This window comes from Grus americana, chromosome 7, assembly GCF_028858705.1.
Source record: "Grus americana isolate bGruAme1 chromosome 7, bGruAme1.mat, whole genome shotgun sequence".
NCBI lineage: Eukaryota > Metazoa > Chordata > Aves > Gruiformes > Gruidae > Grus > Grus americana.
Genome location: NC_072858.1, coordinates 17,980,951 through 17,996,623, shown reverse-complemented (window position 1 = coordinate 17,996,623; position 15,673 = coordinate 17,980,951). Strand labels below are relative to the sequence as shown.

Below are 15,673 nucleotides of genomic sequence, written 5' to 3'. Positions count from 1 at the left end.
AACTCTCCTTTCTTATCTATTAAACTGAAATAATTATCTGGAAGATACTTCGGTTAGTTTCAAAGTGACAATAATATTTTCCTATTTAATAAAAGAGTTCTCGGAAGAGTGGAAAATGGCTAGTAAGAACATAGTTACTACCAATCTCTAAAACTACGCACTATCAAATTGGAAATGGAATTACAATTTTAAGAAGATATATCACTAGGGGGGTTGTTTGGAATTGGTAAATACATAAAAAGACACCCACTGTTACTTATAAGGATATTAATTGATGTCTCCTCAAGTTGATATTATTCCATAACTATAATCAGAAATAAAAGAAGTTTTGTCAGGGAGTGCCCTTTCACAGAAATTTGTTTTTAGAGAAATATTTCCAGCAGTACATTCGAGAAGTCTTAATGTAAATAAGTTTCTGAACTATGATACCTTAGGGAAACTTTAGTTGTTACTTCTTCCCTGCTCAACTAATTTTAGTTTCTTGAATGGTATGACTAGTAACGTCTTCAAAAGACACCTGCTGCAGCAGGGACGAGGCTACTGGCAAGACTGCTTGAAAACATCTTACTGTCCTAACTCAGCCTGGTGTGACCTTGACTCTTTTATAGTTGAGTTGCGATACAATAGTTTTGGGTTACTAGAAAGAGCTACAAAAGGGCAAAATTGTCTCACTTGTTTAAGGCACTTCAAGCTCATGATTTATGTTTGAGAGACCCAAATTCATTTCCCTGCACTGCTATAAATTTCTCATGTACTTTTATACGAGCCTGAATTATTATTCCCTTCTCATCTTTCAAAATGGAAAAAGATGGTATTGTGAGGGAAAATACATCAAAAGAGATGCATGGAAGAGCTGAACAGTCTTATGCAAGAATTTAGACCAGCTTCAGAAGCTAGGAATGTTAGCATTTAGGAATCTTAGCTTTCAGATAAAGTATGCCACAAATTGCAAAAACAAATGAGAATTACTGTTGTTTATGTGCATGTATCCTCTCCAAACTATAGTTGCTTTCCCTTTTTCCTATTACCAAAACAAAATGTAAATGCAGCTCACATTACAATTTCATCATTCAAGATACAAATAAGAATTTTAAACAGCTTCAAGTTTTCTGGTACATTGTAAGTGACCAGACAGCAAACCCTTTTTTTTTCCCCAAAGGCAATACTAAATGTTATCATTTGATGCCTTCTTTACGATGGAGATTAAGATTCCTCTCTACCTTATCCTTATAGCAAAGCTGAATTGTGGCTGATAACGAATTACTTGATAGTAAGTTTCATGCTGTTTTATGTTTTCTTGAATATCAACAACAGACTAGTCCATATTTTCTTTTACATTACTCAGTGTTCTATCATGGAAATAAATGTCATCACTCAAAATTCATAGAATCATAGAATGGTTTAGGTTGGAAGGGACCTCAAAGATCATCTAGTTCCAACCCCCCTGCCATGGGCAGGGACACCCTCCACTAGACCACATTGCCCAAAGCCCCATCCAACCTGGTTTTAAACACTTCCAGGCATGGGGCATCCAGAATCTCTCTGGGCAACCTGTTCCAGTGCCTCACCACGCTAACAGTAAAGAATCTCTTGCTAACGTCTAGTCTAAATCGACCCTCCTTCAGCTTAAACCCATTACCCCTTGTCCTGTCACTACACTCCCTGATAAACAGTCCCTCACCATCCTTCCTGTAGGCCCCCTTCAGAAACTGGTAAGCCGCAATTAGATCTCCCCAGAGCTGCCTTTTCTCCAGGCTGAACAACCCCAACTCTCTCAGCCTGTCCTCATAGGAGAGGTGCTCCATCCCTCCAGTCAGCTTTGTGGCCCTCCTCTGGACTCGCTCCAACAGCTCCATGTCTCTCCTGTACTGGGGCCCCCAGAGCTGGACACAGTACTCCAGGTGGGGTCTCACAAGAGCAGAGTAGAGGGGCAGGATCACCTCCCTCGACCTGCTGGTCACGCTGCTGGGGATGCAGCCCAGGACACGGTTGGCTTTCTGGGCTGCAAGCGCATGCTGCTGGCTCATGTTGAGCTTCTCATCAATCAATACCCCCAAGTCCTTCTCCTCGGGGGTGCTTTCAATCCATTCCTCGCCCAGCCTATAGTCGTGCTCAGGATTGCGCCGACCCACATGCAGGACCTTGCACTTGGCCTTGTTGAACTTCACGTGGTTCGCACGGGCCCACCTCTCCAGCCTGTCAGGGTCCCTCTGGATGGCATCCCTTCCCTCCGGCGTGTCGACCACACCACACAGCTTGGTGTCGTCGGCAAACTTGCTGCGGGTGCACTTGATCCCACTGTCCATGTCGCCGACAAAGATGTTGAACAGTGCCGGTCCCAGTACCGACCCCTGAGGAACACCACTCGTCACCGTTGTCCACTTGGACATTGAGCCGTCGACCACAACTCTTTGAGGGCAACCATCCAGCCAATTCCTTATCCACCGCATGGTCCATCCATTGAATCCATGTCTCTCCAATTTAGAGACAAGGATGTCGTGCGGGACAGTGTCAAATGCCTTGCACAAGTCCAGGTAGATGACGTCAGCTGCCCTTCCCTTATCCACCGACGCTGTCACCCCATCATAGAAGGCCACCAAGTTTGTCAGGCACGATCTGCCCCTAGTGAAGCCATGTTGGCTGTCACCAATCACCTCCTTATTATCCATGTGCCTGAGCATAGTCTCCAGGAGGGTCTGCTCCATGATCTTGCCAGGCACAGAGGTGAGACTGACCGGCCTGTAGTTCCCTGGGTCTTCCTTTTTACCCTTCTTAAAAATGGGGGTTACGTTCCCCCTCTTCCAGTCGGCGGGAACTTCGCCAGACTGCCAGGACTTCTCAAATATGATGGCGAGTGGCCTGGCCACTTCATCCACCAGTTCCCTCAAGACCCACGGATGCAACTCATCAGGTCCCATGGACTTGTGCACCTTCAGGTTCCTTAGATATTCTCGAACCTGATCTCCTACAGTGGGCGGTTCTGCATTCTCCCAGTCCCTGCCTTCTGTGACCTGGGCAGTGTGGCTCAAGGATTTGCCAGTGAAGACTGAGGCAAAGAAGTTGTTGTTGAGTACCTCAGCCTTCTCCATATCCTGGGTAACCAGGTCACCCATTTCATTCCGGAGGGGACCCACATTTTCCCTCATCCTCCTCTTATCACTGACATACCTATAGAAGCTTTTCTTGTTGTCCTTGACATCCCTGGCCAGACTAATTTCTGTCAGGGCTGTGGCTTTCCTAACCTGCTCCCTGGCTGCTTGGACAGTTTCTCTGTATTCTTCCCAGGCTACCTGCCCTTGCTTCCACTCTTTGCAGGCTTCCTTTTTTTGTTTGACTTTGCCCAGGAGCTCCTTGTTCATCCATGGGGGCCTCTTGGTGGATTTGCTTGACTTCCTCTTTGTTGGGATGCATTGCTCCTAAGCTTGGAGGAGGTGATGCTTGAATATTAGCCAGTTGTCTTGGGCCCCTCTTCCTTCCAGGGCTTTGTCCCATGGTATTCTACCAAGCAGATCCCTGAAGAAGCCAAAGTCTGCTCTGCTGAAGTCCAGGGTAGTGAGCTTGCTGAGTGCTCTCCTCACTGCCCTGAGGATCCTGAATTCCACCATTTCATGGTCACTGCAGCCAAGGCTACCCTTGAGCTTCACGTCCCCTACCAGGCCCTCCTTGTTGGTGAGAATAAAGTCCAGCATGGCACCTCTCCTCGTGGGCTCCTCTATCACTTGGAGGAGAAAGTTATCATCGACACATTCCAGGAACTTCCTGCATTGCTTGCGCTCAGCCTTAAGGTGTGCTTCCCCTCACACCTTAATTTTGTCAGCCCTTATACTAACAGAAATGGGGTCCTGTCCCAAAGAACTGACAGTGCAACTTATTTTCAGCTGTTTCACTACAGAAATACTTTAAAAAAAACTTCTTTAAAATCCTCTAAATGCCTGTACTCACACGCTCTATCAGCATTTCTTTAACAAGCAGTTTTAAACAGTTTAAGTTTCCATGGCAACATCTCATTTTCTTGCCCTACTTAAGAATAACAGCAACCACTGCTAATTTAAATATATGCAACATATTGTGAAGTGTCCTACTCGGCTACTCAAATAAGTAGACTCTGGAAGATCGTCTCCAACTTTTTCTTTCACCTTGACAAACAGACCTAGAGCTAGAGCAGTGCCCAGCAGCCACAGATATGCTGTCTCTGGAATACAGGGCAATATTGACTCAGGAATACCTCCCAAACAAAGTAAAAATATATTTTTCAGATTATGCAACAGGCTGCTCAGCAAGGTTCTTTTCTCTGAATTTCCTTTGATAACAGTTTCTCTGCAAGCTGAGAAAAAAAAAAAGGATGTGTTTATGTGCTAATATGTGGCAGTTGCTGAAAGAAGTCACCCTCTGCTTAACAAGAAAAAAAATAAATCACATTAACTATGAATTAATTATAGGTCAATCTCGTTAAAGACTTATCAATATATCTAAGTGGAACACATCCAAAATTTTCGGAAGGTATTAAACGAAGCCATCAAATAGGACACAAGCAGAACAAAGTTATTTCTTTCTGTCTGGAAAAGGGAATAGACAAGTTTTCAACAGAACTGATGCTCTGAGCACAAAAAAGGAAAAAAGGTAGGAACAATATAAAGAAACAATCCATTATATTATGTTTAAAATTTAAATGATACGTTTCTTACCTAGCTTTGGAAATACTATTAAATATTCTGCATTGCACTGAGGACAAGCAACTCTAGCAGTACTGTTTCCTCTTTGCTTTTCATCCACCCAGCGCTGTAGACAAGTCTGATGAACCCATTTCGTAGAGCCCCTGCACCTGCAAGGTCTCACCCACTCTGCTGTCCGATCATCCTCATCAGTAGCAAAACAAACCCAGCAGCTTCTGTAATTACAGGAAGGAGAAAAGAAGATATTTTTTGCTACTTTTACGTGCTCAAACTTTCAGATGCAAAAGCATGTAGTTTCAGAAAAATGTGCACCTAGAGAAGATGATGCTTGTTGCTTCATTCTTAATCATCAAAAATGTATTTTGTACCACCATCTTGTTCTTATATTAACATAATATTACAGACAGCTAACCAACTGCTTTTAATATATTCTGAATTACTAATTTAACTTTTAGATAATTTATAAATGAAAAAGCATTGAGACTGTAGTTAAACCTCTGAATAATTCAACATATGAAAAATCCATATATTTTTAAATGTATTATTTCCTTCTACAGCAGATATTTTAGTAAGCTTTTAAAATTAAAAATAAGATCAATACGGTAGCCTGTTACTTGGGAAACTAACTCCAATCCACTTAAATGACAAAACACCATAAATGATAGAATGTATCCCAAAACAAAATAAATAATTACATTCAATTCATTCCCTCTCTTTGAAAAGAGAAAGTACTTCATTCAGATAAATTGATTTTGCATAATATAAATTAAGTCACAAAGTACTTCAAAAATACTATCGTACCACTAGAGGAGGAAATTTCCACGCTGAAGAATTATCTGGATGTATAAAATTCAAACAGATTAATTCTATAAGGAGAAAACAAGACTGACAGGCTGTATGACCTGACCTGAAGAGAGCACACATCCTAGTAATTCCCAGATATCTGATCTGATGATTAGGCCAGACCCTTGGACACCTTACAACTTGCAAGAGAAGGTAAAATTTGGATCTCAACTAGGAAAATATCGGATATGTTGACTCAAGAATTTAGTTTTTACTGTGAAATAATTTGCTAATTCCCATATTGAAGATCTTGAAGCTTAGATAGTAAACCAGAATCTAACAAAATAAGGATCTTACTACAAATATAATCCTGTTTGATACTTTTTTTTTTAAATAAATATTTTACATAAGCCACTGCAATCATAGTTAAACCTTTATAAAAGTGTGCGACAACAGCATCCGTATAATTTAACTATCAAGATAACAATCTAATTAGACATTATGCTCTAACTGAAGTTTTGCAGCACTATTTTGATGCTGGTTTTGTTCTTTTAGCGATCTGAGTAACATCATTAAGATGAAACTGTAAAAGGCTTCTTATGCGTAACCACTAACAGAGAGTAATTGAGATAGCAAGAAGCTCAGAAATGCTCTGCCACTGCTAAACAAAATAACGTTAAGATTCAAGAACTGCAATTATAGTTTCTACGTGGGGATGTTACAGTGGTTCACGACGCTTTTGCTCTCCATCCACTAGCATTTGTTGTCAGTCATAAACCTTCTTCCTACCCCTTTGAACTCTTCAGTCTCATTTTTTCCTTGTTTCAGCTTCTCAACTACTCCTGACCTTTATTCCCTCTCCCCCTATTTTTTGTTTCAGTCTGCCCTCTCTGCATCCCATCTCTAACTTTTGTTAGCACCAGGGAAGAAAAAATACAGTTTAGAAGTCCCCTCCAACTCTAGTCATTTTGCCAGACTGTCATATTCTGTCTTAGGGAAATCAGTGCTAAATAGTAGTCAGAAAACTTACTTGACAAATTTATACTTGAACATATACATACTAAAGGTCTTTCCTCTGCACCCTTTTGAAGAAAAAACCCCAAAATGTGAAAACTCACAACCCACCCCCCCCCCCCAAAACCCCAGAAACAATGCTTGTAATAAAGCTTGTTAGACAAAATTTAGAAGGGAATGATATGCACAGCAAGGGCAAATCTCTTATGAAAGCCACTTTCACAGCAACAAAAATACAGTAATTCCTTTAAAAGGTCGCTATCTTCTCCCTACGATGTCCCTTGTGAACAGGTTGAAGGTTCTGGTTTTGTTTTGTTTTTAACTCCTCTGTGAGGAAAAAAGGTGTGGGCATCTACAAAGGGAAACTTGAATTTTGTCAGACTCAAACTTCAAGTAATGAAAAATATTCTTGCCTAACAGCTTCCTTTTAAGACCTCACTATTTTGGATAGTATTCTATTTGTAAACAGAAAATGTTTTTCTACAGAAATTTTTTTTTTTAATAGGAATAACTGTGCCTACAAAATATTTGCAAAAGATTCTTTTAAAGCACTGAATCTTTTTCTGATTTATAGTGGTGGAAGTATACCAAAATTAAGTTGCAAGTATGTAAGAACAGAAGGTAGCCTGTAGCAACTTATTGCTGGCATAGTTGTGAAAGAGAACACAATTTGAGATGCAGATTCCAGGGAAGACTGCAGGAAAAGCAATTTAATATTTCACAATAGGTAAACCAAACATAACTGTCATGTCCGCATGTCCAGTTGTAAGTACAGAACATATTATAGTAGGTACAGATGTAAATTTTTTAGCAGCGGTGCTCAAAAACCAGAACTGCATCAGCTTTCAGTCAAGACAACTGACATCTTGAATCAGAACTGCAGTTTCTTCCATTTGCCTTAATGGGAAGATAAAGGCAAAGTTTGACTTTGCTTCTTGCTGTCCTTCCCCACAACATCTGTTTAAATCAGAATCATCATGTTATGCACTCCTGTAATACCATCCCTCTTTTCACCTTCACGGTCCCTACATGCACCTATAGCAGTCCTAAACGAAAGGACACATTAACCTTCATAAGCAGGAGGAGGAAAGAACCAAGCCACAAGTTAGTAAGAATCTAGATGAAAGAGTGCTGAGACCACCACAAAGATTTGAAAGTATTACAAAGCATGGCAGACATTTTGATTCATTGCACTTGGTATCAAGGAGTTCTTAAGGAACTTAAGTTCTTGCAATGTTTATTTAATTTTCCATTTACACCAAGATACCCCAAATTTACTTTAAGAAAACACAATACAATGCTGCTGATAATTGTTCCTCTTTGAAGTTTTTTTGCTGCATTAAAGGTAAACTTTCACTCATTCATTCCACATCCTATTTAGGTCTACAACTGCTCTAAATCTGTAGTTTAAAAATAAAAACTTAAGTTAAAGGCTTCACAATAGAGCTAGTTATGTTTGTGGGTGTCAGTAAGGTCAGATGCCACCAAACCAGTTTATTAAAAGAAAGTTTATTCAAATAATGACAGATTTACGCATGAACATAATCTTGCTAAACTGCAATTTTAACTGGTGAATTTGTCCATGAATACTCTGTAGACTAATTTTGTTCAAATTTTCTGTTAAGGTTCATAAGTCAAGAAAAATATGCGTCTTCATGAATTGCTTCATCCAGTTTCTTGCCAGGAAACCATACCTGAAAACCTGAAAGACCCATGAAAAGAATAACTAAATCCTTTACAGACTTAAACGTTTAGCAAGTCATGAATAATGAACAGTAAATTCCTTGTATTCTGTCATCAGCTTTATCTCTTTCCATTGACAGCAGCTGTAGCAGAAAGGGCTAAATAAAACCATTTCAAAACAAGTATCTTGGCTCTTGCCAGATTTTCCATTTTCTTGTACTGAATAAAATATGACCTTGATTCTTACTACTGAATCAGGTTGCTACTCAGATAACCTGAAATAGAAAAGGCTGACAAGGTAGAACAAAGCATTATTTCTGATAGAAACTCAAACCTTTTTCCTTGATGACTTTCTACAGAGCCAAATCAATAACACTAATGTATTTTTCCACACTTCCTTGGCTTAAAAAAAAAATCAAAATAAAACATACACAAAAACCTGGCCAATATCATTATTTCAGCTTTGAATATAGGGTTACAAATGTCTTTTAGATGCAGCTCCCCAGCACCTAAAGCTCTCTGGTCTCAAAAATTCTATTCTGACTCTGAGAATAACTCATTTATTGCATCTGGTTTTTTCTCTACCAAAGACAAACTCTTTTAAGGACATTGCATATGTTAAGAGCACAATGGATGAAGATAAAGTTGCATTAAAGGCTAGAGATCCTACACTCCAAATGTTGTGTGACTAATCTAGAAAGCCAAGGCCTGCCTAAAAACAGGTTTTTCCAAACCATGAGTTTCTAATCAGTAAGAAAGCCACTCTCTCCTGTACCTGGTTGGAGTTACAGCACCAACACACCAGTAAGAATCTACAATACCAACAGACATACCTAGAGGCAGGCACAACTGTGTAAGCAATACAAAAAAGTAATTTAAAAGCAATGTGTTAATGATATATACACTAGTAAAAAGTTTGCAGAAATCTTTAATGCCCCATAAGCCCAGCAGATATCCTTCTGTCCACAGCAGATATCCTTCTGTCCACAGCAGATATCCTTCTGTCCACAGCAGATATCCTTCTGTCCACAACACTTAACAGAAGATGACTTGTGAGACTAGGACAGCATAGCTGCTTTATAGACTGGTTTCAAATATTCAGTACTGCAAGAGAAAATGCAAAAAAGTCTTGGAATTCCCCTGCCCCGACATTCAGTGGCACACATGAATGAATGGCAAGCAAAAGCAGAAAACTTCTGAGAAAGAAAATTCTTGCAAGACATTTAGCAGGACCTAACTCTTACTGTGGGAAATGCAAATTCGAATATGCATGACATGCTCTGGAGCCATGAGCTAAAAAGCATTTTTCCTCTCATTACCCTTACTTTTTATGAAGGATGTAATCTCATTAAGAGAACTTTTCTGCATTTCTCCTACATCATAAAGCACACCACTTTCCCTTAAAACAGCAGGAATTTGCTGATATCTTGCTATCAGAATAAACCATCCTTGTTCTGCTAAGCAGTAAGTGACTGAATGGCTTATTGCAATTGAATTTCACATCCAGAAAGAAAAAAGTGAAAAGGCTGAAACACCACTGATAGCAATGATAGCACAGAAAGCTGATGCACTGAGGGGTAAAAACGTATCTTGGAAGAAATGGCTGAGAGCACTCCAATAACTGGCCATAAAAAGGCACTGTTCCAAAGGATGAGCCATAAATCTGCAGTTTGGAAGAGGCACTTTTTCATGAGTTTCTGTAACAATTTTTTATGCATCATCTATACTGACAGATAAAGTATCTTTGATGAAGAATAGTGATAAACTTCCACTAAAACTGCCAACTACACTCTAAATACTGTAAGATCATGTTTAAGTGGGAAGGCTAGGATGTCAGAAAAATCAAGGGAGTTACCTAGCAGCATACACCACAGGTAGGCTGCTTTGGAGCTGGCTAGAATTTTAGTAGGGGAACACAGCAAACCGTTCTCTCAAAAAGAAAGAGAAACAACACACTACAAATGCTACTGCTAAACACTTCCTTCTCCTGAGTTTGAAGGAATGAGCAGGAATAAGATTCTTGTGCTAGAGGGCCACTACCTAGTCACAACTGAATGCAAGCCTAGCCTACATATCCCTGCTAAAGGATACAGGGAGGGGAATACCACTTAACCCAAGAAATACTAGCTTATGTCATGCTCCATGGAGGAGATTAAGTGGTGGAAGAGATGAACTCAGCTGCAAATCCTAAAGCACCCTGAAGACTTCAACAGCAGAATGCCTACAGACCTATCTACCACCATGGTGGAAGTTTGTTAACAGAGGAAGACTGCAACAGAATTATAGGTGGAGCACCACTCTTTCCCCAGTATCTTCCTGGCCATCACACAGAGCAGAAAAATACTTTTACCTTCAAACCAAGCTCTGTCTAACAAACTCAAAAAAATCCTTACACTGTCCTAAGGGGGGGGGGGGGGGGGGATTAAATCACACACACGCACAGAGTGAGGAACAGAGATACCAGTGCAAAAATAGTAGTCTTAGATGCTCAATCATGACTCCTGCAGATCCTTTTTAAGGCAGCATGGCATAGCAGCCATATGCCAGCCTGGATCGTTCAACTGGAAAACACGCTATCACCTTGAAACAAAGTCTAAAATCTTGAAAGGAAGTTCCTGAAAGTTATCTGACCAAATACCCAATTCTGCTCTGCCTAGTCATCAAGGATAGGGTGCAATGCTGAGTTATGGAGAAGCTGATGATAATCTAGAAACAATAGTAACTAGCCTTTACTACAAAAGTACTGCTTTCATCAAAAACAGCAGGGAAAGGTTAAATAAAGAATATCAAGCTTATGTTGATGTGAACGTATGGCCACTCAAGTGGCATCCATATATAGGTTCTGACTTCCTCTAACCCCAGGATGGCATTGTTTAAATTAGATTTTAAAAGGCTTTTAATAAAAACACATGGATGACTAAAACCCAATAAGCAGTTGATCAAACATATTAAAAGAAAACAGAGTAATTAACTAGAAAGTGTACCAGAAAGATCTAGTGATCACCCAAAGTTCAACTTAAACTTATATATAAATTCTCAATTATAGCTCCAATTAGGGAGAACTATTTTGCACTTGAGTTAACTGCACTATATAAAGGCAGAGATATGAGTAAAGGACAGTTCACAGAATCCTGCTGGCATCTTTCTACCTTGTGGATAAAATTAAACCTTTGACTGCCAGCCACCACCTATTGTGCTTGAATCGTGCTTTACAAGGCTTTTATGGCCTTTGCTTCTACTAAGCTAAATCTGTGGAGGATTTCTTATTCTATCTCATTGGGCTTTAGCCTCTAGTTTGTCAAAGAGAACCTAGACTATCCATAAAAAAATATACCTTTCATTAAGGACAAATTAAACTTTTGCAACCAGTTATTCAGGCATATGCCTTTTGCAAAGACTTCAAAATTCAGTTCTCTTAAAGGCTTTGTTTAATATTATCATATTCTCACTTTTTCAAAAGGAAAATCTGAGAAGTCACCAAGAATCAGTGGCCTTGCTGTGAGCCTCTAAATATACACAGAACTTTGCCAATACAAACAGTTGCTTTATTTCTTAAGGGAGGGAGGGAAAACAGGGCCCTCCTGAAGATGGGTAAAGGACAAATCAGGTAAAACTATTACTCATACAATAAGCACCTTATTACTAAAACATTACACATTTTACTAATTAAACTGTTATTATTATATATTAGCAGCCTGGCATACAACTCTAACAATTTAAGCTAAGTGCCTGCTAGGAGGTAGTAACACTGATTCCTACCATCATGGTTAGGAAGAAAAATAAAAGTGTAACTAAAACCAAGTGGAAAAAGGAAAACCAAAGAAACCCAAAACAACCCCCAAAGAACATACGAAACAATTTACTTTCAAAACTGAAACATGCCTTGAACAACATGATTTGAAAAGCTGAACAAGTAGTCAAGTATATACATACATAGAAAACACTGAAAAATTCCAATAGCATTAAGTTAATGTCTTAAATGCTTAATTTTTTTTTATAATGCAGATAGCATATTATATAGGGAAAACATTTTCTTAAGTATTGTTTGACACAATAATCACAAACATAGAAAGTAACAGAGATAGAAAGCAACTAGCAAATTATGTTTAGAGGCTAAAGTTAGTTCCTTGAATGTTAAACATCTTAATTATGTATTAATTGCCTGTAATAATCTCAAAATTGTAAAGCAGTATGTCTGAAAGCTCCTCCTGATAAGGAAAATGAAAACCAGAAGAAATTCCTCTAAGTCTTAGGTTCTCTCAGTGTCCAGTTGCAGAGCAGCATAATGTCAAGGTATAACTGAAGTAGGAAGAGGCTTGATCAGCTAGAATTCATATACTAATATTCACCCTGGCTGAAGAAAGAAAAGCTGCTAGCATGTTCAAGATACTGTGAGAACTCTAGATGGCAAGACGACCACACAGAGCCTTCTCTAACAGATAACATGACCTACTAGGAAGGTAAGACACCCAACTACTGACAAGCTGAACTGATTCATATACAAATAAGATTATTTAAAGGAGAATAGATTATTATTTGAGGATAAAAAAAATTGTCTTAGTTCTCGCAACACTGCCAGATTTAGCAAAGGAAGGCAGGTTCAGATCTCAAAGTAGTTTTAAAAGCCATTCTTGCTGTAATTCATCTGCAATCTACTATTAAATTCCTACAAGCAGTCCTAACTCCCTAGGGACATTACACATTTCACCATGTACTGAACTTTGGTGTTTGACTGTCTCCATAGTTTCTGATACATTGGATTTACTTGCCAGACAATAAAAGTATAACAAACAAGTAACTATATCTAACTTCAATCATTTCAGGTCTCCTGGGAAAAGTATCTTCAACTATACCTTTGATCGCAGTCATCATGACCTGAATCCTACTCTTTTTAAGAAAAAAAGAGCACTTGCATCATTGTTTTCAGTAGCTCAGTCAACACCCTCTCCAGTTAGACAGTGACACTTTAATTAAACCAGTTCATACAAAATGTTGATGGAAAAAACCACAAACAACAAAACACTTAATCCAGTACAGTACACAGAAAATGACTCATTTGGCTCTCCAACTTATTAACACTAAATGACCACAGTTTATAAATAGAGGATAGGGGAAGATTTGCATGAGGAACGTCACAGAGCAGACAGCAGAAAATTGATCTAGAACACAGGAGATTGTTTCTCAGTAAACAGAGACACAAAGTATGCTACAACACTCTAAGATACTGCTATAGCTTAATTACATATACAAAAGATTCCCCAGTCCATGCTCCCAGAAAACAACTTCCTAACATTATTGAAGAATTTTAAAATATTAGCATTGAGGGTAACCTTGACATCAAAACCATTCTGCTTATAGCATACTGCTTGCTGGAAAATGCTGCCTACAGACCAATTAGGTCCTACACCAGTTAGGAATCACTGCACAACTGCTTCACTGCTTTGTCAGAATTCTGTAATTAGCTGTGCCATTCAATGAGTAATAACTATATACATTTTTCCTCTATTATTCAAGATGTAAGTTAAAGCAAGCGTTTGGTTGACTCGAATGAATTCGACCTTTATTCCTTCAAGTTCTAAGCAAGAGATAACAAGACTTAGTCCTTTGTATCTCCTGGAGGATTTACTTTTCCATAACAGAAGGTTAACATTTACTTATTAGCTTCCTTAATCAAGTACTAACCATATCTCTGTTTTCAAAGATTGGTATCAAGATGTTTTTAATCTGCTATTTTAAACTGGAATGTTAAATACAATTCCCAGTCTCAAAAAGAAGATAAAAATATGTAGTTTGTATTAAACTAGCATTAAACAGTGTTACTTTGCGCTGAGGGAAAGGGGAAGAGAGTTGCATCACAAAAATATTTGTGGTACATGTACAGAGTAGATCACAGACATTACAAATATCAGGAGCAACATACATACAGAATAGACCAACTTTGACATGTCTAAAACTGTAACCCTCTTGACATTTAACTGCTGCTGTGACAAGCAAAAGATGAAAGACAAGAAACACAAAGTTACCTTCCATTCACAGTCTGCATTATGTGAACTCAATCTCCTGCAGCAATTTTCCAGTATGACACAATGTAAAAATACAAATTCATCTTTAGGCACAATATCTTTAGCTACAAAAGTAAACACATTAGCATAGACTTAATCTGTTAGAAACCAAACTTCTGGCTACTCACTTTACATTACATTCTTAGGCAAGGTAACTGTGAAATAAAAGTTTGAGTTTTTTATTATGTGTGCCTACAGAGTTTCATGGTTAAAATGACCACACAGGGTAAGCATTTTTTCTGTTATGTTCTTCCAAAGAAAAAAGAAGAAAAATAGGAAGTGTAGTCCTAAAGCTGCAAACATTGGCAGGAAGACTCCAAAGCAAGCAAACTGCTTTGAACTCTAAAGTTTATATAACAGACACTATTACTCAAGTTATTCTCAGCTTATAACTTCTATTTTTATTAGAGAATTTACAGTATAAGAGAGCAAACCAAAAAGCTCTACTGAAGTCAGTCATCTTATATCCTCCTAATACACATAATAAAACTTGAATGATTTGAGACCTAAAAAAAAAAAAATCAAAGAAAAATTTAAATGCCAAGAAGAGATATTCTTGGGACATTAATACCTCAAGAACAACAAAAACAACCACTCAAATGTGGCAGATATTGAAAAATCGGAAATGTCTTTACTCTGAATAAATACAAACAAAACACCAAGGTGCCTGATCATAACATTAAGTAACTCTCCTCGGCACTCTGTAGAATTGACTGCATGACTCACCAGTAGAACAGTCACAAGCACTCAGCACATGGCCTTCTGTAATTATATCCTTCACAGAAGGCTAACTTATGTTGGCATATTTTAGTTCAATATAAGATATCCACTTCTAGACAAAAATATTCAGATCTCAAGAGAAGGTATTTATAACAGGAAAAACAAATGAGGAGAGATGAACAAGCAATGTAAAGACAACATTACAGCTTTAAAACAGAGGGTCTGATCTTTTTTCTAGAAAGACTGAAAAAATAACTACTATACTAAAATGGCTTTAAAAATAAATCAATCAGCCCCTCTTGTCCATAATAACTCTATTATTCACTACCTTCACACTGTATTAACACTCTCTTTTAATATGTACATGATGAAGAAATGCATGACCAAAGGGAGAAACAGGCACAGATAAATAAACTGAGAACACTAAATAGTTTGTAATGCTTATCGGCAATCAATCACCTAAAAGCATAGAAATGCTAACTACACTTATCCAAAAAGGTTTATTTCCTGTGAGAGTTGTGTCCAAACAAAGTACATGCCAAGATTCCATGGTTGGCCCTTATTATAGGGAAACTGTTATATAGCATGCCAGGTTAATTTTCATTTTTATCTTAATCAGTTAAGATAATTAAGGTTTAAAATTATAAACAAATGAACAGCTAGTCCCAGATTTAATATAAATTCAGTAAAACGGTTTGGTTTTTTTTAAAAAAACAGCATTTAAAAGTGGAGAATTTG

General features: G+C 38.3%; 1 protein-coding gene across 4 annotated transcripts in view; it reads right to left on the bottom strand.

Moving 5' to 3' along the window:
* MARCHF5 (membrane associated ring-CH-type finger 5) overlaps positions 1–15,673 on the bottom strand; it is a 35,029-nt gene that overhangs the window by 10,578 nt on the left and 8,778 nt on the right. For all 4 annotated transcript variants that reach the window (XM_054832384.1, XM_054832382.1, XM_054832383.1 and 1 more), the window contains one exon: positions 4,686–4,888. In XM_054832384.1, the coding sequence (XP_054688359.1) occupies positions 4,686–4,888 (203 nt within the window). The remainder of the gene's footprint in view (positions 1–4,685; positions 4,889–15,673) is intronic.